The sequence below is a fragment of the Pongo pygmaeus genome, chromosome 7, assembly GCF_028885625.2.
Source record: "Pongo pygmaeus isolate AG05252 chromosome 7, NHGRI_mPonPyg2-v2.0_pri, whole genome shotgun sequence".
In the NCBI taxonomy this organism is placed as follows: domain Eukaryota; kingdom Metazoa; phylum Chordata; class Mammalia; order Primates; family Hominidae; genus Pongo; species Pongo pygmaeus.
This window is the reverse complement of record NC_072380.2, coordinates 67271658-67295102: the sequence shown is the minus strand read 5'-3', so window position 1 is coordinate 67295102 and position 23445 is coordinate 67271658. Positions and strand designations below refer to the sequence as shown.

Below are 23445 nucleotides of genomic sequence, written 5' to 3'. Positions count from 1 at the left end.
GAGAACATGAAAAATGCATAGCCATTTCTTTTTTCTCTTTGTTTTTGGACCTCAGGTAGAGAGAATTGAGCTAATCATATTCCAATTTGAGTTCCTTATACTTCTCTGGTCCATGGAGTGCTCTGTAAAAGTTATAAAAGCCTAACTGCTATAACAAACAACCCCAAACGTCAGTGGCTCAACCCAGTAGTTGTCTATATTTTGCTCATATCCATTTTGGTTCAGTGAAGGTGGGGCGGGAACTCTGCTCCATCCTCTGGTTTGGGGCCAGGCTCCTTTCTTGGTGTGGCTCCCTCTTCCACCCTGATCCCTTGCAGACTATGTCAGATGCGCTCATCATAATCTATGAATGTCTCTACTTTTGCATCACCAAATAACACCATAATTAGTGTATTTGAACTGCTTCCCCCTAGACTGTATACTTTAAGAAGAAAATGTGTTTTATTCATATTTACAATACTAATACCATGCGTGGCACATAGTTGTGATTTTTAAAAATGTTAATTAAATTAATAGAATAAAAATACAAATGCTTTCAAAAAAGACTAGAAGTGCATTGCAATGGTGAGTTTCTAGTGTTTGTGCATTTAACATGTGTTACTATTATAATCAGGAAAAAAGGAGACCTTAATAATTGACTGTAAAAAATAATGAGTGAATGATTGACTTTTTTTTCATTTCTTTGTTTCTTCTGATCATTTCCTTATCTGATTCTATTAATAGTTGTTATCCATAGAAGTCTCTACATATATAGCCAGTTCTTATGGTACAGTTATTATTTAACATTTTATGAAAGAAGGCTTTTATAAACCAGTAGAATGCTTACCAACTGCATAGAAAATAGAAAAACTCTTTAAAATGAAAATATAATTTTTTAAGAAAAACAATTACATAACATATAGCACTGATTTTTAGAAAAGGCAAACATTTAGACACATACTCTTTTTAAAAAGTATTTTTGAGCCAGGTGCAGTGGCTCACGCCTGTAATCCCAGCACATTTGAAGGCCAGAGTGGGAGAATCTCTTGAGGCCAGGAGTTTGAGATCAGCCCCGGCAACATAGCAAGTCCCTGTGCCTACAAAAATAAAAAGTTAGCCAGATGTGGTGGTGTGTACCTGTAGTCCCAGCTGCTCAAGAGGCTGAGGTGAGAGGATCACTTGAGCCCAGGAGTTTGTGGCTGTAGCAAGTTATGGTGGTGCCACTGTACTCCAGACTGCGTGACAGAACAAGACCCTGTCTCAAAAAAAACACAAAAAACAAAAAAAGTACTTTTGTCCATTGACACTTTTTCTGTTCATTAATGATTGAACAATTTATTTGGATTTTTAAGTTCCTTTGTGATCTGAAAATCTCTTTGCTTTTATAGTAGCTCTAGAGGAATACCCTTTAGGACTTCTCAGAAATAAAATAAATAAATAAAACATCTACTAAAAAGAGATATAACTTAATTTTTAATGTATTTTAAATTTGACAGAACTCAGCTTTGCTTATTTCAGACTTACATCATGTTGCCTTGGGAACATGCCTGTGTACATGGCCTCCTCCTTTCCCTTCCCATCCAACACCTGTGGTGTCCTGCCCTCTTCCTAGACTTAGACAGAATCAGGAACACAGACTTCTGTTAAAATGACCACAGTGTACTTTATTTAATGATTTTGGTACCTTGTGTTGCATTAAAATAAAAAAAAACCTACAAAATCCAAATATATAAAATTTCAAGTTTTCTTTTTTTTTCTTTAAGTTTTACAAGAAAAACCATGTAACCAAGGAAATTTGTTCATTATGAAGTACTACTTTCCATTTCATTTCATCACAAATTGAAACTTACTTAACAGACCGAAATAACTATGGTACTGTAGTACATCAAATACTCCACACACTGTGCTTCAAACTAGGGCACTGGGGGGTCACTGCCTGCTGACAGTGGCCTCCTGTGAATAAAGACACACTTACAATCTGAACGCTAAAGGGATGTTTGGATACATGGAATTTGAATATATATATTTACAGGAAGGAAACAAATTTAATAACTAGTTTAAGTCTCCATTTCAAATAAAATTCCAAATACATTTGTACAATGTTTACAAAGTAAAAGCACAAGAACTGCCAAGATGATCATTCAGGTCCAGGCACTGTGCTCATACTGGGGGAAATGTCTACACTGTTCCCTACGCACACTCGTGGGGTCTCTCGGACCTTATTTCTGTAATGGAGGGGTAAGCACAGGAATGGCATTTTTCACAATCAGAATGTCATGCAGATAGTTGACAACAGGGGACTGAGAAATTACTGGTCCATTCTCTTCCATTTGCTGTTCACCTGCCACCTGTTCCATTTTTTTTCAGAGATAGATTTAAAACAAAACAAAAAAATTGAACAGGGAAAGGAGCACAAAATGTGTAAGGCAAATTAAGCAAATATAGAGCAGCTTATCTTGATGTTGAGTGGAAATGAGGATTTTACCCAAAACCAACCTTAGAAACAAACAAACAAAATTAAGTACAACCTCCTGAGGTTGGGTGGCATATATCATGTACAAATTTTTGAAAATTGCTTTGCACCAAGTATCCTTTTGAAATTTTAAACGAAAGACTTGTTGATTACAAAGTGCATGGTTTCATGTTTCTAAATAAAACAACAGTAGCTGAGGTAGTTAGATGTGAAACTTATTTACTTAAAATAACTGGAGAATTAAGAACAAATATTGGTAGCAAAAATCCTTGCCATTTGGGAGCAGGTTTATATTGTGCAATGGTTTCATGCTAAGCACGATGTTTCTATTTTTCTATTAGATGTTATTAATTAAATCAGAATATTAGTGGTAGTAGTATTTGTTTCCAATCTGCTTGGTAGGCTGTTAGTACAGACGAAGTTTGTATCCCTAGTCATCTCATTTGTAACTCAGGCTCACACCATTTCTGCATTGAAGCTATCATGTAAAATGGCATTAATTATCATTACTAGAAACTACAATCCAAACTGCAAAAAGAATTAAGTAAACACTGAGAAAAGACTCCATAGGAAGGATGATTTTGCTCTTGCTTTAAAAACATTTTTGTCATAGCCCTAAATTCAGCATGCTATTTGGTTTCAAAGAGGGAAGAAACCTCTGGCTCACTGGTTGCTGTCTTTGTTCTAAGAACGGGAAAAATGTAATTTGCATATCCTTCGTCGACTCTCTCCCTAGGCTATTGAGCTGTCTGGCTACAGAAAGGAAAAGCAGAAACTGTTTAGTAGAGGCAAGGTTCTCATCCTTGCCTAGAATAGCTATGGTCTCTTTCTGCCCTTTTTATCAAAGAAAGGCTTCAGATGGGATCTTCAATAAGCAATTGACCAAATGATGCATTATTTTCTTATTTGATACCATCTAGATGTAAAAGGAATTTTGTGATGATAATAATATGTCAGCAACACTAGCACACGTAAACTAATTGGGAGACACTCCTTTTGATCAAAAGAGAATTTCCATATGTTTTCTATCACTTGTTCATGGAATATAATATTAATGAGAAATATCCATGAAAATTGACCACAATTACTACATTTACAAAGCATCACGTATGTGATGTTTACAGAATGACTGGTCCTCAGCAGCGTAATCACATGAATCTTTGCTGAAAATTGTAGTTTTTCTAAAAACTTTCAAGGAGGACTCTGGAGAGTTCCATGTGGTCTGGAAAGCCTTGAAAAGAGGCTGAAGTCTCCTTTCTTTCAGTGATGGGATGTATAGCTTATATCTCAAGTACATGTTGTCTCTACTTGTCTTTTCATCTGTTTGGTGAAGAATCTAGACTCTGTCATTTCAAAGGGTTGTCCAGCTCTAACACACTTCAATTCTGTTTTGTATCTTTGTGGCAAAATCTCCCCATGACATACTCGCCCCATTATCTTCCTCCCATCCTGGTCACCCCACCTGTGAAGCTGCCACTTCCTTCCTCCAGGCCCCTACATCTAGTCCAAATAGGCAACACCAGTTTTCTTCTGCAAAAACAAATAAAAACACAGTATTTTCCTTTATAGCAAAAAGGATATTCTGCTGCATTTCTGGTTGGGGGAGTATTGATACTAGGAACTGGGTGGGGGAAAAAGGACAGTCCCAGTTATTTTTTGACGCACTATTCTCATAGTATTAGTCTAGAAAAACAATACTTCAGTCTGGTATGGCAGCACAAACTTTAAAAAAAAATGAATCAGATAATTGCCTAGGTTAAATTCATGCTTCAGAAAGTTTAATACCACGCATTAGATATTAATTAACCACCTCGAAATGTTAAGGCTTTGAAATATCACTGCCAATGAGATTTTAGAATCCAGAAGAGATTATATTAAGTGCATATCTTATGTCAGCTCCAAGCACAAGATGATTTCAAACCCACTTCTCAAGGTAAACTTTCTGAAACCCATTTTATATTTCTAAGAGTGTGCACATTTTTTTCACAATGGAATATAATCATTAAATAAGGGAACAATGATAATATTGACAACAACTTTGCCTCATGAAACCATATCATGAAAACATTATCTGCTTTGCTAGTCTAGTTTTATGGATGTATTCCTATATCACAATATTGCCTCTATGTCTCAAAAATTACAAATATTTATAAACCAAAATCATGTTATTTCACATTAGTTCTTATCAGGATTAAATTTTTAAGTACAAGAAAACTTGTCACTTTTGGGGAAGTTGTACACGATATTCTCTGCTGTTGTTTTCTCACTGTCTCCTTTATCCTTCAGTAGAATTCCCACCTGAGCACATGTAAGCATATGTGTATCAGTATATAGCTGAAGCCCTGTGTAAAAACTTCTCCGAAATATTTGAAATGTAGTTATAAAGTGAAAATGAATCAATTCAGGAGTTCCAGGCGGAAATAAGGCTTTACGTTCTTTTATTGTGTTGTAAAGATGTGTCATCTTAGGGGTGAAGAGGATACTCAATGGAAATGACACCAACTCTAATCTCACTAATATCTGTTAAAAATCTTTCCCCGGTAGTGGATTTCAGAACGCCACCTGGTGATCATGAATACAGAACTGGGGCATCATGCATGCATTCTGAAAAAATGCAGCTTGGGATCAGGCATGCAAACCCCTCAGGCATCAGGAGGAGACAAGTTTTCTGGGTGCATTTTAATAAACATTTAGTAAAATTCAGTTTGGTTAACAGGAAAATTGCCAACTTATATAAAGCGTCTCAATGTCTGGACGAAAAGAATTGTCTCATTAAAAAGCTAATCATTGAAGAACATTATACATAGACCTTTGAAGGAAAAGTGTTAGTTTTATATAGTGATGAAGAACCATTGTATTCTCTGCTTGGTGAGTTATTGCTGTTGTGTTCCTCAGACTCCACTTCCTCCGTGCTGCACACAGCTCTCCTCTGTTAATGCCAGTTCTCAGGAATGACAGCACTTTCTAACCTACAAGCACTTTAGCAAATCTAGCTAATCTCCACAACACCCCTGTGAGGTAGGTAAATAAATATCTCTCTTTTGCATATGGGAAAAATGAGGCCGAGGGTGAGTTTCTGAGGCTGGAGAGATGGGCCAGGGATTAGGGCTCAGTTGTGCAGAGATTCCCAGTTCCTTTGTCCCAGTCACTGACCCATAGCCCCTCCCATCCCTGCATTCAGAAAGGAATCCATCCCATAGTGTAAAAGGATATTGTTTTGTAGAATAACATATTTAAGTATATTTAAGACAGTCACTATATTCAACACAGGGATTTTTGGTTTTCTACGACACCATAAATTCCATTGATTATCATACTACCAAAGATCACTGAATAAAATGACTCATGCTTTTGTGGAGGACAATAGATTGTCACCTCTTTGTTGCTGATTCAACTAAACATCCTGTTGGTAACATGAAGGTAAAAAGATTTGAAATGGGATTTGGTGGAGTAAAAATCTCAGGGAAAAAGAAAAGCAAAACTGAATTGGGCTGTTACACACATCTGCGATAGGACTCACAGTGATGATGTTGTGGGGCCTGGGGGGTCCTTGCTACACAAAGTGGAGGATCCATTTGATTTCATAAAAACATTCTGCATGTAAGGGAAGTAAGGACCCAACAAGTAACTTTATTGCCTTCCCCATAAAGTCATTCTAACTTGGCACTGAGTGTAGAATGTGACACAATCAAAACCCTACCTACAAATCTTCAAAACATTTAAGTTTTCTCTGGAAATTCCCTCAATATCTTTGCATAGCTGAATACCTTTCGGTACTCTGTGTGCCTGCTCACGGTAAATCATTTGTATCATGTTCTGCAACATAAGTGCTCTTAAAGAAAACTGGTCTGAATAGCTTGTCTGTTTTTCTGCTAAGCTTCAGGACCATAAATGAGGCAAGCACAAAATTTGAGACAATGCTCACCAACCCAGTGTCAAATCAGGAGAAACAAGCTCAGTTTCCTACTGTTACAATGAAGAAATGTCCACAAATAATCAGGAATGCAAATGTCAGGATGAATATCTCAAACTCTTTCCTTGTGGGAGGTGAATTTTCCTTTGACGTAAACTTTTTCTTTTTTCCCAGGAATTTTAATGATGACTACAAAGAAATCACTAAATATTCCCATGTTTGTGGTAACCAGTTGGTGCTTGGAAATTGGCATGACATCAACAAACCAAACCCAAAAAACTATGTATGGTATTTTGTTTGGTTTGGGAAAAATAGCTTTTACTTCTATCAACATCATAAAATTCACCATGAAATAATTTTGTCAAGCAGTTTGAATGGTTTTTAGGCTTAAAAAATATCATAAGGAATGCTTAAAATTAAAACTTCTATTTGAAGAATAAAAACTTAACAAACTTGTATTTCCCTTGAGCCATTTTATCAAGTAGACTTTGTGAATAACTAAGATGATATGAACAGCAGAAGAGCAATGATACAATTTATGAAAGATAGCAAAGACTGAATAGAAAATTTCTTGCCTGGCAGGGGCTGAGTGAAGGAGGGTGTGCCGCAGCCAGGCCCAGAATGCCCAGGACAGCCTACCTGACCTCTTTCATTCATGTGTTTGCTGAAAGTAAATAAAAATTAAATAACATTTATTCTGCATTATTTCTCTTTGCACAACAAAGAGACTTTTAGCAGCAGAATATGACCAGCAATTGTTTACGGCGCAAGAAAGTTCAATTCCATTACTTAAACACCTAAGCAGTCTGTCTATCCAGAAACACCAGACACCCTGATGGAAAACTGTATGATTCAAACATCTCGACTTTTCCAAATATCCATATGTTTGATATCATGAAGACCAAATTTACCACTTGAGTGACCTACTTTGCCACTTTTCATCAGGATATTTGCAGTCATGTGGACAGTCTTTATTTTTTAATAACTCCTTGTCTACTTTGGTTTAGTGACGATGGTTCAGCAATCATCTGGAAAATTCAGATGTTGAAAGCCCCCCAAAGAAAGGAAACTTAGTCAGGAGGAAGAATCAGAGCTTGAGGGCTATCAATGGTCCAGTGGTTTTGTCTTATGTTGAAAAATTGCTTAACTGTTCATTTCTTTCCACTTCCATTATTCTGAAGATTATTCTCCCAAGAATTATTTTTTCCAGTTTGGGAATAGATACACAGACTAGGTGACTGGCAGAATTGAGATTCACAATATGAGTGAAAGATTCTAATGCTTGTAAACCCAGTTTAGTGTGTTCGGACACAGAGGCTCTTGTGACATTGTGATATATTTACAATGGGAAGATGAGTAAGGCCATAGTAACCCTGAATATCATTGCTGTTAAAAGGAGGGATGGTTAAGTGGTTCATGTTCTACAAACAAGGGTAACTTACAATACCTTGGAATACCTTATCTTAGAACCCACCAGAAGCTCTCCTGCAGAGCCCATAGGGGCCAGTGGTCAAGGAGAACTATCACAGGTGGGGGGTTCCCCTAATGACAGAGTCACTCTTAGACATGACACCACTGACATCTCTGTTTTCCCACTTTCGTCAGGCCCTAGCCTTTCCAAAGTGGACATGTCTGTTGTTATAGTTATGGACTGGCAGTGACTATTTTGAACTTCTCTGCTCTGTGAAAAGGCAAATACTATGGATGAGCCACTGACAGGTTTTCTCTTCATCACCATACTTGGGCCTCTACATTAATAGATACCCTCTGACCCAACACCCAATCCTGCTAGAGTAACTCTTACCCATAAACCTTGCTTAAGAGGACTATTTATTGCTCCTATATCCCCACGATTGGCCACCTCATTGTACATTACAGAGTATCTTTGTACCTATGTGGGCTCTGGGGTTCAGAAAATGAACATTTTCTTTAACTTGTTAGTTTTCATTGCTTGGCAATTGAAAATAAATCACATGCACAGGAAGGGGAACATCACACACCAGGGACTGTTGTGGGGTAGGGGGAGGGGGGAGGGATAGCATTAGGAGATATACCTAATGCTAAATGACAAGTTAATAGGTGCAGCACACCAACATGGCACATGTATACATATGTAACAAACCTGCACGTTGTGCACATGTATCCTAAAACTTAAAGTATAACAATAATAAAATTTAAAAAAAAAGAAAATAAGTCACATGGTGGTAGACCACTTTTTGTCCCCATTTTATTTCAGGGCTTGCGCCAAGAGCTAGTTCTGAAAACTGACTCGCCGTGATACCAGTGCTGATAACTGGGAAGATCATTCAGTAGTGCTTGCTATTATACATCTTGGTGATAACTACCAAGGTGATAGCTTAGGGAGGAGAAACATCTTCGAAACACAAGAAAAAGAATCCCTGCTTCTTCCTCTTCTCATTTTTCCTCTAGACTGCTTATTGACAAATCTGATGACTTCCACTCTTTCATCTAGGGTGAACTCCTAAAATTATTATACCAAAAGATTAGACAGAAAACTTTACAAGAACATATGAAGGCCTGACTCTCTTGCATACTCTGAAACTATGACCTGATAACTTCTGGTAACTTCATTCTTATCTTGTAGCTCAAACCTTTCTTTGAAAAAAAAAAACAAAACCCAGAAGCAAGGGAGAAAGAACCATGTCTTAAATTAAGAGATGATCTGTTTACCTCTATGTGAAAATTTAGTCATTAAGAATATCGGGGCCAGGTGTGGTGGCTCACGCCTGTAATCCCAGCACTTTGGGAGGGCGGGCAGATCATGAGGTCAGGAGATCGAGACCATCCTGGCTAACACGGTGAAACCCCATCTCTCCTAAAAAATACAAAAAAATTAGCCAGGCGTGGTGGCAGGCGCCTGTAGTCCCACCTACTTGGGAGGCTGAGGCAGGAGAATGGTGTGAACCCGGGAGGCAGAGCTTGCAGTGAGCCGAGATTGTGCCACTGCACTCCAGCCCCTGAGACAGAGCAAGACTCTGTCTCAAAAAAAAAAAAGGAATATCAGATTTGTGATCTTTGAGCTCATAACCAAGGTTTTGCTGGGCCTGAGAAGCAACAGGATAGCCAATTCCACATAGAAATGTATCTCTGTTTGGAACTGCTAATGTCACCACCTAAGAAGGCAGAAATCAAATTATTCAGTAGCTACACCCATGCAGATTTTACCTCTGAAACTGAATAAAAACTCAATTTTTATAAATTGGTTATTACAATGCTGACAATGGTAGTCTCAAGAAACGAAATAAAAGCAGCAGCTGTACTCAGACAGATCAATTATTCAACAGATGACAGTGCATTATTTTCATTTCCAAACATGTGGATTTGAATCCAAGTCTCCACGACCCAGTACCCTGTTCTCTGAGCTATGCAAGCCCCCTGGAATATTTTTCTTTTTTTTCAAAACAGCGTTTACTGGAAAAAACAAATGAAGCAGATGAATATTCATAGCGTGAGCAATAAGAAGCAGGTAGCAGGAATTCACTAGCGCTCCACTTCACAGAGGTCTTTCTCTTCAGGCCTGTGCACGTCATGGTACTATGGCTGAATGGAAGTGCTCCTTTTCCACTAACTGATTAATGTTCCCTTGCAGGAGCTTGGTTACAATATTACAAGTAAAGAATTTGCAAGATTAAAGTGTCTGTTGAATTAATTAACTGCAAATCACCTCCAGTAAAGCTTGACAAGCTCCAAGATGTTTCTGTAGAAAAAGAAGGGAATCGATAGCATCAGCAATAGGCAGCTTTGTGACAGTGGAGACTGTATTTCTGAGTGACAGCTCACTGCTGCCTTTCCTCCTCTTATAGCAGGAGGGATTTACATCTTTCCACAGAGCCCCAAGCCTCCGATTCAGACCGTGGAAAATGTTTCACCCCAGGCTTTCAAAATATACTTCAGAAATCCATTTCCTCTTTTATGTACAATGCATTAGAAAGGTTAATAAGGGAAGTTGAATATTTTAATTTTTTGAAAGAATGATATAAAATGACAATTCTTTCACTAGCTGACAGGTCTCCTTTTTTTGGTTATGTTAAGGTGTGTTATTGCTCCCAATTTGAATAGAATAAAAAAAATCACAAGGGGCTCAGCAGAAAACCACAGGTCAAAGGTTAATTGCTTAGTGAATGCAACAGCGCTCAACACACAAAGTGCTCATTTTCCAGACTCACAATGGCAATGCTGGTGTTAAGATGCGTTCTACTGGTGTGCGATCAAAATAGGAATTTTGATTACAATCATAGAAACTCAAACTGTATTTTCAACACATTTAGTAGTGTTTTGGAACTTCTTGATGAATTAATCTGAAATAATTAAAAGTGTTGATTTGATACAGCTCCATACCAGAATGCCACCAGAACAGGTAAATTAAATTAGCTTAACCACATCTCCATCTGATAACATTTGTAGTACTTAAATTAAGTAATAATTTGATTAAATCCATTTTAATATAAATTAAGCAATGGAGAGGAGGAGAAGGTCAACAATTTGGTAGATGGAAATATAATAAAAACACAAAACTTTATATTTTCTGAGATTCTTTTTTTTTTTTTTTTTGAGACGGAGTCTTGCTCTGTCACCCAGGCTGGAGTGCAGTGGCACGATCTTGGCTCACTGCAAGCTCTGCCTCCTGGGTTCACGTCATTCTCCTGCCTCAGCCTCCCGAGTAGCTGGGACCACAGGCGCCCGCCACCATGCCCTGCTAATTTTTTTGTAGTTTTAGTAGAGACAGGGTTTCACCGTGTTAGCCAGGATGGTCTCGATCTCCTGACCTGTGATCCACCCGCCTCGGCCTCCCAAAGTGCTGGGATTACAGGCATGAGCCACCGCGCCCGGCCTATCTTCTGAAATTCTAATAACAGGGTAGATGACATACTTCAATTACTAGCACAAGAGAAAATTTTGTGTCAGTGCTGTACTGGTAATATTTGCTTAATATTTTGATTAATTAGTTTTGATATTGATTTGTTTTGTTAAACAAGATTTTTGCTTAGCAAATATTATATCAGTAATTATATGCTTCTTTTTGTCTGGTCCAATGACTAAAATAGCAATAATTGTAGTAAGGAATGTGGTAATGGTGGCATGAACCTAGAGATCATGGTACCTTGTAACATTTATTAGGTCAACTCTTTTATTAATGCATAATGTGACTCGCCAAGGAACTTGAATTATTCTGTACTCATAAAAGTTAATATGCTTTCTTCTCTCTTTTCTTCTACTTCTTAGAGGGCCAATGGGTTTATATATTACCTGACCAGAATTATTTCACATAAGGAAAATTAGTTATACAAGTTAATAGTGATCTTTAACAATCTGCTCCTTACATATGTGGGAAGCCAATCACTCAGGGCCACATTGCAGGAGAGAATGCAATCGGGTCCAAAGCCAGTGTGGGTTTCCCCAGGGAGCTGGGGCTGACTGTCCTGACTCCTGACTCCTGAAATTGTCACACAGCACAGTGCTGCTCTTCTGGGCATCAGAGGAAAGGCTTTAGAGCAACAGCTCATGTTTATGTCCGGAAATTTTTTATTCCTAAATAACCAGTATGCTGGAGAAATACAGTAAGTGAAGAATGCTTTCTTGAAAAATCAGAGAAGTCACCTGTTGGAAAACTCTTCACTTTGGAGGCTCCCTAATTTCATGCCTTTTCTTGACATAAGTTCTCAAGAATCGCTCCAAAGTTTATCCAAAAATGATTGTTTTCAATCAAATACTATGCACCAAGAGAGTATTTCAATTTTTTTGTGTGTTGTGACATCAATTTAAAAATATCTAGTGTTGGAGAGTCATATAAACAAATTATAAAATTACTTTTCTCTTTATAAGCAGTCATCTAGTGTTTTTTTTTTGTATTTGTATTGTTACTTTATGTTCATCATCATTATTTTATATGTTAATTGTATATTGTGAGGCTCACATGCCACACAATGGCATTTTGGTCAATAACAGACTGCACATATGACAGCGATCCCATAAGACAATAATACTGTATTTTTTACTGTAACTTTTCTATATTTAAATACACAAGTACTTACCATGGTGTTACAGTTGCCTACAGTATTCGGTACAGTAGCATGCTGTACAGGTTTGTAGCCTAGGGACAATAGGCTCTACCATATAGCCTACGAGCATGGTAGGCTCTACCATCTAAGCTTGTGTAAGCGCACTCCATCACACAATGACGAAATTGCCTGACGATGCATACATATCTCAGAACATATCCCCATCCTTAAGTGACACATGACTGCATAGTCTTAGAAAAGTTGTGTTTCTTTCTTGCTTCAATATGGAATTAAATATAGATATTGAGAGGAGAAGAAGCAGTGTGGTAGAGTAGAAAAGAGTAAGAGTTTATGTCGGAAAACTATGATTGTGCTGCTAATAGCCAGACTATGAGCTATTCCAGTGCAACTTTCCTTTTGTGCTTGACTGTGCATTGCCTAGCCATATGAGTTGTAGAGGTCAAACTTGTTGAATAAATGACTCAGGGAAAAAATAAAAGTGTATTGTGTAATCCTGATCACAAAAATTACCTGTTCTTTTTGGATCTCAGTTGTCTCATCTATAAAATAAAGTGATAAAGCAACACTTAGATTTATTTTACATGCTATTTCCTATAAAAATCAGTGACTTCTAATTTTATATAAATTCATAAAGATCTCTTAAAGTAGGAAGGTAGTTACTTGTATTTTAATGCACTACATTCATATTGATCATTGAAGATTTTTTAAAAATAAACACCAAGGTTGAGAACAGTTTTGGTTTATTATCGGCTACCTTTTTAGTATCAGTTCAAACAACACACACACAGCTTACTAGGCAACAATATCATTGAATGGGTTACAGTTCTGTCATCTTGCAGACCTTCAGACATGCTATATCTAAAGTGAGAAGGGAAAGAACACATCAATTATTTTATAATTCAATTCAACAAATATTTGGTCGACACTTGCAGTTATTATTGGCATCTAACACTAAAATAAGGTTCCTAGACTTATATGGTTGTTCAAGCTAGTGGTTTAATAATCCTCTTAAATATTAAATTTTGTGACCTGCAAGATATTAAATAAAATTTAGGGAAAAATTATGGCAGTGAAACAGAATTACCTTATAATTTAAAAACATCACTTCAAAGACTTGTTAGATCTCCTTCCTTCCTTCCTTCATTCCTTCCTTCCTTCCTTCCTTCTTCCTTCACTCCCTCTCTCCCTCCCTTTTTCTTTTCCTCTCTATCTTGTCAAAATGCCAAAGTAAGTAATGGGGTTTAGTTTTTTTTCAGTCTGCTTAATTGGATAAACAGCATACACATATAAAATACAAGAGATGTGGCATCAGGTTAATTTATATTTATCACTTAATTGAATACATAGTGGAGCCATAGGAAGGGGACAGTTGCCTGGAATGGAAGAATAGCGTTTATCTGCCTACTATGAGTTACGGTTAAGGTAAAATTTACTTACAGGTGATAGAGACTTCCATTTCACATCGACTTTTACATTTTTAAGTGTTCATTTTGAAGGACATCTTTGACTTATAAATAAAATTTTCTTGGAAAAATTTGATCATCAGACCATGATTCTGCTTCTTCTGAAGACTTGCCAAATCAGGACTAGATTTTGTGGGAAGAGTCATTGGGCTCCCAGAAGTCGCAGTTGTTGAAAGCTGTGCTCAACCTTCAGCCCCACTGTTTCCTAGCTGTGGGACCTTTGGGCAAATTGCTTGACATCTCTAAGCCATTTACAGACTTTGTCATCTGTAAATTGATGCTTAACTCACAGATGTCAGTGAGGACTAAATGAAACCACTTAGACACAGCTCTTAGTCCAGCACTAGGTACACAGTAAACCATCCATTGTGGTGAGCTACTCTCAATATGGGAGATGGAACCATAAGAAAGTCTATGGGGAAGTGAAATAACCAAAAGCAAAACTTGATTTAGGCAGCTTGTTTCTGACATTAGGCTGTCAGTATATTATGAAAATATTTCAAGGACATTAAGTCATCTCTTGTTTAGCAGAATATAGGCCTCAAGGTTGACAAAGGCTTTACATTTGGGGGCTAGGACACTGCCTGCAATATATATATATAAATGCAAATGGCTGTTTGGCACTTCTTCCATGTGGCTTTCGGCTGTGCGAGCAGGCTGCTTGCATGCTAGCCTAATTGCTTCAATTAGCAAAATTAAATGGCTCATTATGTTTTTATACACTTCCACCGACATTCTGCAGTTTTACTTTAGAATGAGGATGATACTGTCGAGGCTGTTGATTGAGAGTCTTGCCACGTGCCCATTTTAAGGACAGCAACTAGATAAGACATATGTCAACACAGAGCGCTCTGCAGTGGTCTGATGCTGCCACCCAGGTGCCTATGTGAGGAGAAGGGATGCGACTCGAATGCTCAGGGCATTTCATGGCCTGTTACAGGTCCAGACAAGAGTCTCAGAAATGGGGGATAGAGTAGAATCGCCCATCCTTGGCCATTTTGAAACACTGGAGCATCAGGTGGGAGGAGTGTTATGAGTCAGAAGCTGACACAAGTGATCATTTTGATTGTTTTCAAAAATGACATTGGATTGCCGAGACAAAGGAACATTGATCTGCATCTGTCACTGAAATTATAGGAATGACCACCCCAGTCCCCTGTGTTTTCACCATGTGCTTTGACCATCCTCTGAGCTATAATCTGAATGACAGTGTGAGCTATTTTTAAAAAGGCTTTAAGGAATTCTCCTTAGCACATAAAAATGCAGGCATCTCATCCAAGCTTTATATAGAAACAGCAATGGCTAATGGCAAAGATATGTGGAAAATGCAAGGGAGCATATATTTAGTCTAGAAAATGGTTCATTAGAAAAAATCTCTGGATGCTTGTCTAAACATTGTGTCAGAACTTGTTTCCATTCAATGGCATTTGGTATATTTAAAAGCAAATGTGTAACCTTACACAATCCTGGTAAGGACAGAAGAGGTTTTCTTTGCTCAATTCAATCTGTTCAGAGAAAGAAACTTTGAAGTGACACAGAACTATTTTATTCAGCTGTTTAAAAGATGAGATCCTTTAGAAGTGATAAAACTCATTCGAGCTAAGAAGTGCTGAATTATATTTAGGTATTTCCAACTGAAGTTCGTAAGTGTGTTGGTCTTATAGATGGACTGTAAGCTTGGGTTGGTTTTGAAAAAGGAGTAGGAAAATGCTTCTTTTCTAAAAAGTTTATGTATACTTTATATGCGTAACATACCACTTTATATGCATTCAAAAGCAGTATATACTTTATCCTTTTCATCTCTGTTACTTTAGTTGGAAAGTGTGTGTGTGTGTGTGTGTGTACATACATATATAGGTACGTATATATACATATATGTATGTACACACACACACTTAAAAGGCACATATCATTTTTAAAAAACAGCCATTGAGTTTTCAACTATTCTCATTCACTTTTAATTGTTCTGTGCAATCACTTCCTTTACTCATAGAGCAAAATAAATTGGGCATTTAGAAAAATACTTCATTTTACTTTTATCTTCAGATTATCTTTTGCTAATACTTGAATTGTATATTCTTGCCATGTCAGTAAGAGAATTTATTATGTTTGTTGGGTTAACAGCGTTTATCACAAATGAGTAGTAACTAAGTGTCTGCAAAGTCAATGCTACTGAACTAGACAGTATGTAGTTAAGTAAATAAGCAAAGAAGATTTAAAGGTCATAGTCATTTTGGGAGACTAAACTTTGACTTACATGGAAAAATTATTTCCTTTTCTTTCACACAAACACTTAAAGTGTCACTATGGTTAAGATACACACACACATTATATATATTCATTAAACATGGTTTCATATTTAGAAATGCAAGTTTAGAAGTAAAACAAATTACAATGTTGTTCCTTTAGAAAATTTCCTGATCCTGTGCAAAAAGTGAGTAAGAGCAGATCTCTCTCTTAAATGGAATCAAAGTGGACTCAGACACGGAAAGGAGCCTGCAGATAAGGAACCCAGCATTTCCAATATTTTCCTTTGGGATTCTCCAGTTACTGTCTGTGGAGGGTTTAATGGCAGATTGAAAAGGAAATGTTAGAATTAAAATATAAATACAAAAATTAAACTTTGTTTCTTTGTACATTGACGATGTCTCTTTAAATCCGAATACTTTAAACTCTCTGTTATCTGTGCATCTAGAAAATGAGTAAAAGTTGTTATTACCACAACAGTCTGATGGCAGTGTAGTGCTTCCTGAATCATGGAAGCAAGGCTAAACCATGATTTATTTCTAGAGTAAGTTGTTTTGCTCTTGTAATCTTTTGAAAGGTTGTAATTCATCGCATCGTGGATATGTTCTTTCCTTAATAAGAATTCATGCCTAATTAAAACATCATAATCTCCAAATATGTCAGATAACAGAGTATTTACAGTATTTGGGAAATCACTGAAAAATTCAACCTCCTTACATTCTCCTGACTGCCAATCTCACCTCCAAGTCAAAGCACAGTACACCATTTTTCATTGACATAGTATTCATTCTGACTCTTAACATGTTGAATGAGGGATCAAGTTGAGAAATAACTTAGAACTTACATGATTGAAGCATGATGGGGCCTGTTGGGTTTGTGTTGATTGATTGACTCTATTAGATTGTAATCTGTGATTTACTCATAGAATCAAAGGTACAGTTCAACTGAGAAACTCAATTTCCAAAGATCATCAGTTAAAAGTTGTCTTGGAAACAATGAAGCTAATAACTCAAGGTTCTGCACAAAAGCGAAGAATTTGCCAAAATCATTTTTTCCTTCTACAGTGGGGGTGGAATGTTTTCACCATGTGCTGACAAGAAGAGCCTTTTCCTGGGCCTTTACTGGTGACTAGGTAATCTTTCCACATTCCAACAAAAGATTAGTATTTTTTAGTGGAAATCTTGCTTGGAGGATCAAATCATGGAGTACTAGGAAGTATGTCTACTTATAAAAATTGTCTATTTTAAAAAAAAATTGATTTGGGGCTTTGTACCAAAAGAAGTCCTAGGTTGAGCCCTCTGTTACTTCCTGTGGATGTCATTGTGGGGACACAGTCTCTGGATGACACACCCATTACAGGTGGTGGCTAGAGAACTGGACTGCTTTATGTGAATTAGGTCCCAATAACCGAATAATTAAGTTAAACTTTTTTCTTTTTCTTTTTTAGTGGTTTGACTAATACTTAATCTATCAGTTGGGTTAATATAAAACCAGGGAAGGAAGTTTAAGACATCTTCCACTGTGGTCAGGTTTGTTATAATGGATGGATGAAAGTAATCATTTACATCTTTGATTTCCTGGGAAACATTGGCCAGTCTTGAAAAGCCCTTTCTATTTAAGCTGATTCTCTCTTCACCTGATATTCTGATAGCACCCCTGGCCAGGTTCCTGGGGGCACCAACTTGCAAAGTAGGGTGATCTTGCAAGAGACAAATGTTTTCAATCTGCTGAGGCAGGCTGATGGAATTTGTGGACCAGTTTCTGACATCCCAAGTAATTATGATGCTTAAAGTATTTTAAACGATTCCAGGTCTATAAAAAATGTGATGATGCCTATGTGTATACCCTATATTTTTTATTACAAAAATATTGAAATAATCCATGAGTTATTCCACTCTGCACCAACTATAAAAAAATACTATCAAAGTTTGACCGGCACTTTTAATGCAACGAAAAGCACCATGACCGAGGACACTGAGAACAGAAAGCGGGGAACGTTTACTTGCTGTACGGAGGTATTTAAAACCCAGAAGCTTGTTGTAAGAGTGCGACTTTACAGATGATTCAAATACAAATCTTAGCTGGATATAGTGATAAGCCCTCTTTCAGTTCAGAAGGGTTTTTTCATAGCATATTCATTGCATTTGTCTGCTCATACTTACTAAAAAGTGTCCCAAAGCCTCTAAAAGACACATCACTTTGACCTTGGATTGGGGGGAGGAAAAGTCTGTACACAGTGGAGAACTTGATTCCTCGTTCTCTAGCCTGCTTTTAGGGGGCTCATGCCACTCATTCTCAGTTGTTTGGGGCTTCCACCTCAGTCCTGTGGTTGGATGGTGTTTGGCACTAGAAAGGAGTGGCACGGAGTCTTCCAGAGTCAGCGTCTGCCTATGGTCACACAGAGCCACTCATTCTGCGTCTGGAAACAGATCCGGTTCCAGCCCATTCCTCTGGCTCGCGCCGCACTGCCGTTATGTCCCAATGGGCGCTGCACATGCCTGGGAATCAGACTCTCATTTTGCCCTTTTCCCCACTTCCTCTTTGTGTACCTGTTACATTTTTGCAATTGAATACTGAATCATGATTACTATTTAATTTACATCATGAAGTTATTGAGCTCCTTGGTCTTGTTGAAAGCCGTACATGGGCTGCATAGGATTTCTGTCAAAAAGGATGTCCGCAACTGAAAATTTAAAATACAAAACAAATCCTGAAATGTGTAGAAAATGAACCACTCCATCAATGCTGACACATGTGTAGACAACATTTGGGTTTGCTGTCCGTTGGATAGGATTTTCACACATGGTATGGATTTCCAAATGAGAAAATGGTTTATGAATTCTTTTCTAAGCAATACTATTTTTTTCTCGAGGGATGTTTCCCTCTTTCTTTGTCTTTATATTCCTGTGGGAATCAGAGCTTTGCATCAAGAAAAGTCACCTAAGCTTTTTTGACAGAGGACTGGTGTAACTTATGTGTGTTAGTGTGTGTGTGTATGACTGAATCTATTTTTATGGAAAGATCAGTTAACGCCATCAAGACACCCTAATGACTGGAGGCAAAATGTTTCCATAATAATAATACCCTCTGGTGGGTGCACCCAAGACTGTGCAGGAGGAGTTTGGTAGCAATGGAGAGTCCTACTAAGCCAGCGTCATTCTTTCAGGTGGAGTCAGAGACTCTCGGGTGCAGCTGCTTTGGAAGGAGACCAGCCGCCCCCAGCCGACAGGATCAAATGATAATGGTGATGACGGTCCCACTAGGAACTTCACAGCTCACTGCCCTGCTCTAGGATGAAGTGTCAGTATGGCCACAGCCCTGCTGTCACCCCTTCATCTGGATGTTGTGGGTCCTGCAACTCGTTTTGCTTTATAAAGTGGTTTCGTACTCCAACCGCTCCTGAATAAGGGCATCATCTTTGTACTGCAGCCTTGGAGGAGATGGGGAACATTCAAAAGCTAAAATAGCCTTTCGGAGGCTTCGGTCCAAAACATGTCTCTCCCATGCTGGGTACCTATTCCTGAACAAGTCAATTTTAATGACTGATTCTTCAATCCGTGGTGGGCGAGATGATGGGGTGGATGGGGCAGTGGGCCTCACTTGAAAGACAGGTACACACCCATCCCGCTCTGCGAATTTCTGATCGCGGTCACTGACAACACTGCGGTTGTTGGAGATTGACCGTAGGGTGCTTGTGGCCACGTCTGGGGGCAAAGTGAAGGCAGCGGCTGGGTCCTCACAAGCACAACTTGGTGACTGCCCGAATCTGGGTCCATTGGGATGAAAGAAGGCATAATACATCAGCATAAAAACAACGCCAGTTAAAAAGCTGCTGAACACCACACACAGCGCTGGAATGGCAAATGCGTCTGCAATCTGGGGAGCCTTGTAGAGGTACCAGAGGGCACTCAAGGCTGTATTTTCCAAAAGGATCACAAAATAGTAAATGAATAGCCTGCAGCGTGTCCTGCCTTCCTTGACATTGAACCAACTGAAGATATAGATAATCCCCACCACCATGTCGAACACAATCTCTTCCCATTTGGTGATACAGAATTCTGTCTCACAGTGGACGATCCAGAAGGTCATGATGCACCAGTGAAGGACGATGAAGATCCCAAAGTACAGCTGGAAAACCGAGGCAAAAAGGGCAAACGTGATGACCCTGGCGGCGATGGTGAAGAAGTGCCAGCAGAACTGGATGATGACGGCCATGTAGCTGATGGGCTTCTTGTCATCTCGAGAGTCCCGGAGGGCCTTCTGGTAGGAGGCCAAGGCCCAGGCCAGGGACACAAGGGAAGCTGCCGCTGTGAAACCTACAAAGGCAAACAGGAAGACAGTCTGTCAAAAATCAGTTGCAGCAATGCCCCCTGGAAGTCACACAGAGCTGGGGGCTTGGGGAAGGCTGGCTTTGACCTCAGCAAAAGGCTTTTAATTTCTTTTTTTTTTTTTTTTTTGTGACAGAGTCTCGCTCTGTCGCCCAGGATAGAGTGCAGTGGCGCCATCTCTGCTCACTGCAAGCTCTGCCTCCTGGGTTCACGCCATTCTCCTGCCTCAGCCTCCCCAATAGCTGGGACTACAGGCGCCCACTACCATGCCTGGCTAATTTTTTATATTTTAGTAGAGACAGGGTTTCACCATGTTAGCCAGGAATTTCTTTGGGTTTTAACTCAGATGGGGATCTTCCTATCTGTTCTCTCTAAGGCTCACCCATATGGAAAAGTCATGAAGCTAATAGGAATGCTACTCAAACCCAGCATGGGTGTGAGGCCTGGAAATGGGGTGGAGTTTAACTTTCTGTATTTGGTGTAAATGGACTAAGGAGGTAGTTTTGTGAAGTGGGAAAATAACCATGGACCGGAGGCTGTCAGAACTGGGTTGCTGCTTCAACTTTGCCACTTACTACCCTCATGACTTTGGGGTATTGTTAAAATAGGTGTCCTCATTTATAAAGTGGGTGATCTCCAAAGCTCCTTGTCAGCTTTGTGATTCCATGATTGAAGGGGATATATAATCACAAGAAACCAGGGACTACCTGGTTTATCTTTCTGCTTATAAGCAGGATTAAATGTAGTTTATTCACAAAAGACAGTTTATGCATTCTTAAAAATAAAAGGTGTCTGTACAACACCCTTGACAATGTTTCTTGTGATACCTGGTGCACAGTTTGTCCTAGTGCAATCTGGCACTCTTCCTACAGCCTTTATCTGTTCCTTATTGCCTTTCCCATAAAAGAAGACATGTCCGTTCCCTGTCTTCCATCTCTTAGCTCTGCATAGATTAAAGATTGTGCTGAAATTATTTTTCAATCACTTCTCTTATTTTATCATTTTATTGGCCCCATTTGGTTGGTATTCCCTCTAAAAGTAGGCTTTCAAATGTTAAAAGTCATTTTTATTGTTTTCCTCGACTCTTGTTCCACCTCCTGTGTGGCACAGTTCATCTCTATGGTCCAGATGTGGCCAGGGCTCACCTAAAAACACACTGGCCTCCTTTAGGAGAGAGCTCTTATGGGAAATTCCTCTGTCATGGAAACGGTATGCCGATCTGCATTGCAGCTGGCTTCCCTAATGAGCGGAACCAAGACTCACCAAGACTAAGAATGCTCTCATCTATTTTAAAGTCCGGCTGGCTTTTTCTTCACCAAATCTATTATTAGTCATAACCAGGCCCCATTAAAGCCTTCCTCTTCTTTTGGAAATAATAGAAGATATGTTGATTGCCAAGATCTTATAATGGAATTGGTACTTTTTATTAAAAAATATTTTTATAGAGAAGAGCTGTTGTCTATGATCCTTGAAAAATGAAAAGAAAGTACTCTTGTGGAAAAAGCTCACACTAATTGACAGGAAACACATTCAACTCCAATAATTATTTCTGATACATCCTCCTTGTGTAAGGTGAACTCCAAAGAACAATTATTGATAAGGAAAATATTTTCCAAGAGCCCTTTCTCATATTTCTTCCCAATAAAGCCAGCAGAACAACTAGACATGCTACACTGGGACCTTCAGGTTTTTCTCTTCTTTTCTTTTTCTGGCTAGCACAAAAATCTTTAATTGCTGTAAGTCACAGGCAGCTGTGGTGCTATTTATAGGTCAGTTAGAGACCAGTATACAAAGGAGTTTCTGATAATTTAATTTCTAAGCAACAGAAAACACCGACATCAATTATAAAACAAATTCTGGAGTGAAAAGAGGGGGAAGGAGAAAAAGTTTAAAAAATGACAAAAGAAGGTGAGAGAAATGCGAAATAAAAGGTAATGGGATAATGACTACGCGAACATCTTTATTATCAGTTGGGGATCTAAGAACAAAAGGTTGTGCCGTTTTAATTTCGACGCCTTTGTAGGGCATAGAAGCCGCTCATATCTCTCTCCTTACGTGTACCATTTGCAAACGTGTACCTTCTCACTAGACTATGCTCCCTTTGTGCTTTTAAACGGGGCGCCCAGCTCGGTTTCTGCCCGGCAACGCCCCTCCCCTTTCTGCACGCCGGCCTCCTTCAGCACAGCTGGGGCACAGCGCCGCCTTCAGGAAGATAACAGCACCGCCGGCCAGGCTCGCGCCAACCAAAGCGGGGTTGTTGGCGGGGTGGTCAGAATGGTTCTACCAGTTTGCACAGGAAGGCGTTACTTAAGGCTGCTTTCCAAAGCAGTGAAAAAATAGTAAGAAAACTTTAAGTACACAGTATCATGAAATTATGATATGATCTGTTGTCAGATTTAAAAGAATAGAAACATTAGCCTCCTTCAAATTACCCTGTAATCTCTACCCCTTTTATTGCATGTCCTAAAAGAGTAATTCAGCCTGCGTTTGACACTCCAGGAACTTGTTAAGATGATACTGTAGCCGTAGAAAAATGAAGGCTTTCTATCAGCTTTGCTCTCTCTATATCTTACAATTTAAAAAATCTACACCAAAGGGAAATTTCATGTCCCCGTGATACCCCCTTTATGAATTATCTGCTTTAGCAATGAGAATTTCTCTTCTTCCTTTGTTGATGATGATGATGATGATGATGATGATGATGATTTTTTGAGACAGAGTCTCACTCTGGCTGGAGTGCAGTGGCACAATCTCAGCTCACTGTAGCCGTCACCTCCTGGGTTCAAGCAATCCTCATGCCCCAGCCTCCTGAGTAGCTGGGACCATAGGCGTGTGCCACCATGCCTGGCTAAGTTTTGTATTTTTAGTAGAGAGGGGGTTTCACTATGTTGGCCAGGCTGGTCTCAAACTCCTTGCTTCAAGTGATCCTCCCGCCTTGGCCTCCCAAAGTGCTAGGATTTTAGGCGTGAGCCACCGTGCTGGGCCTTCCTTTGATTATTAT

General features: G+C 38.8%; 1 protein-coding gene across 1 annotated transcript in view; it reads right to left on the bottom strand.

The window, feature by feature from the left end:
- Positions 1 to 1647: 1647 nt before the first annotated feature.
- Positions 1648 to 23445, bottom strand: part of XKR4 (XK related 4) — a 429340-nt gene continuing 407542 nt past the window's right edge. Inside the window, exon 3 of the mRNA XM_054498881.2 lies at positions 1648 to 20432. Coding sequence (XP_054354856.2) covers positions 19486 to 20432 — 947 coding nt within the window. The 3' untranslated portion in view covers positions 1648 to 19485. The remainder of the gene's footprint in view (positions 20433 to 23445) is intronic.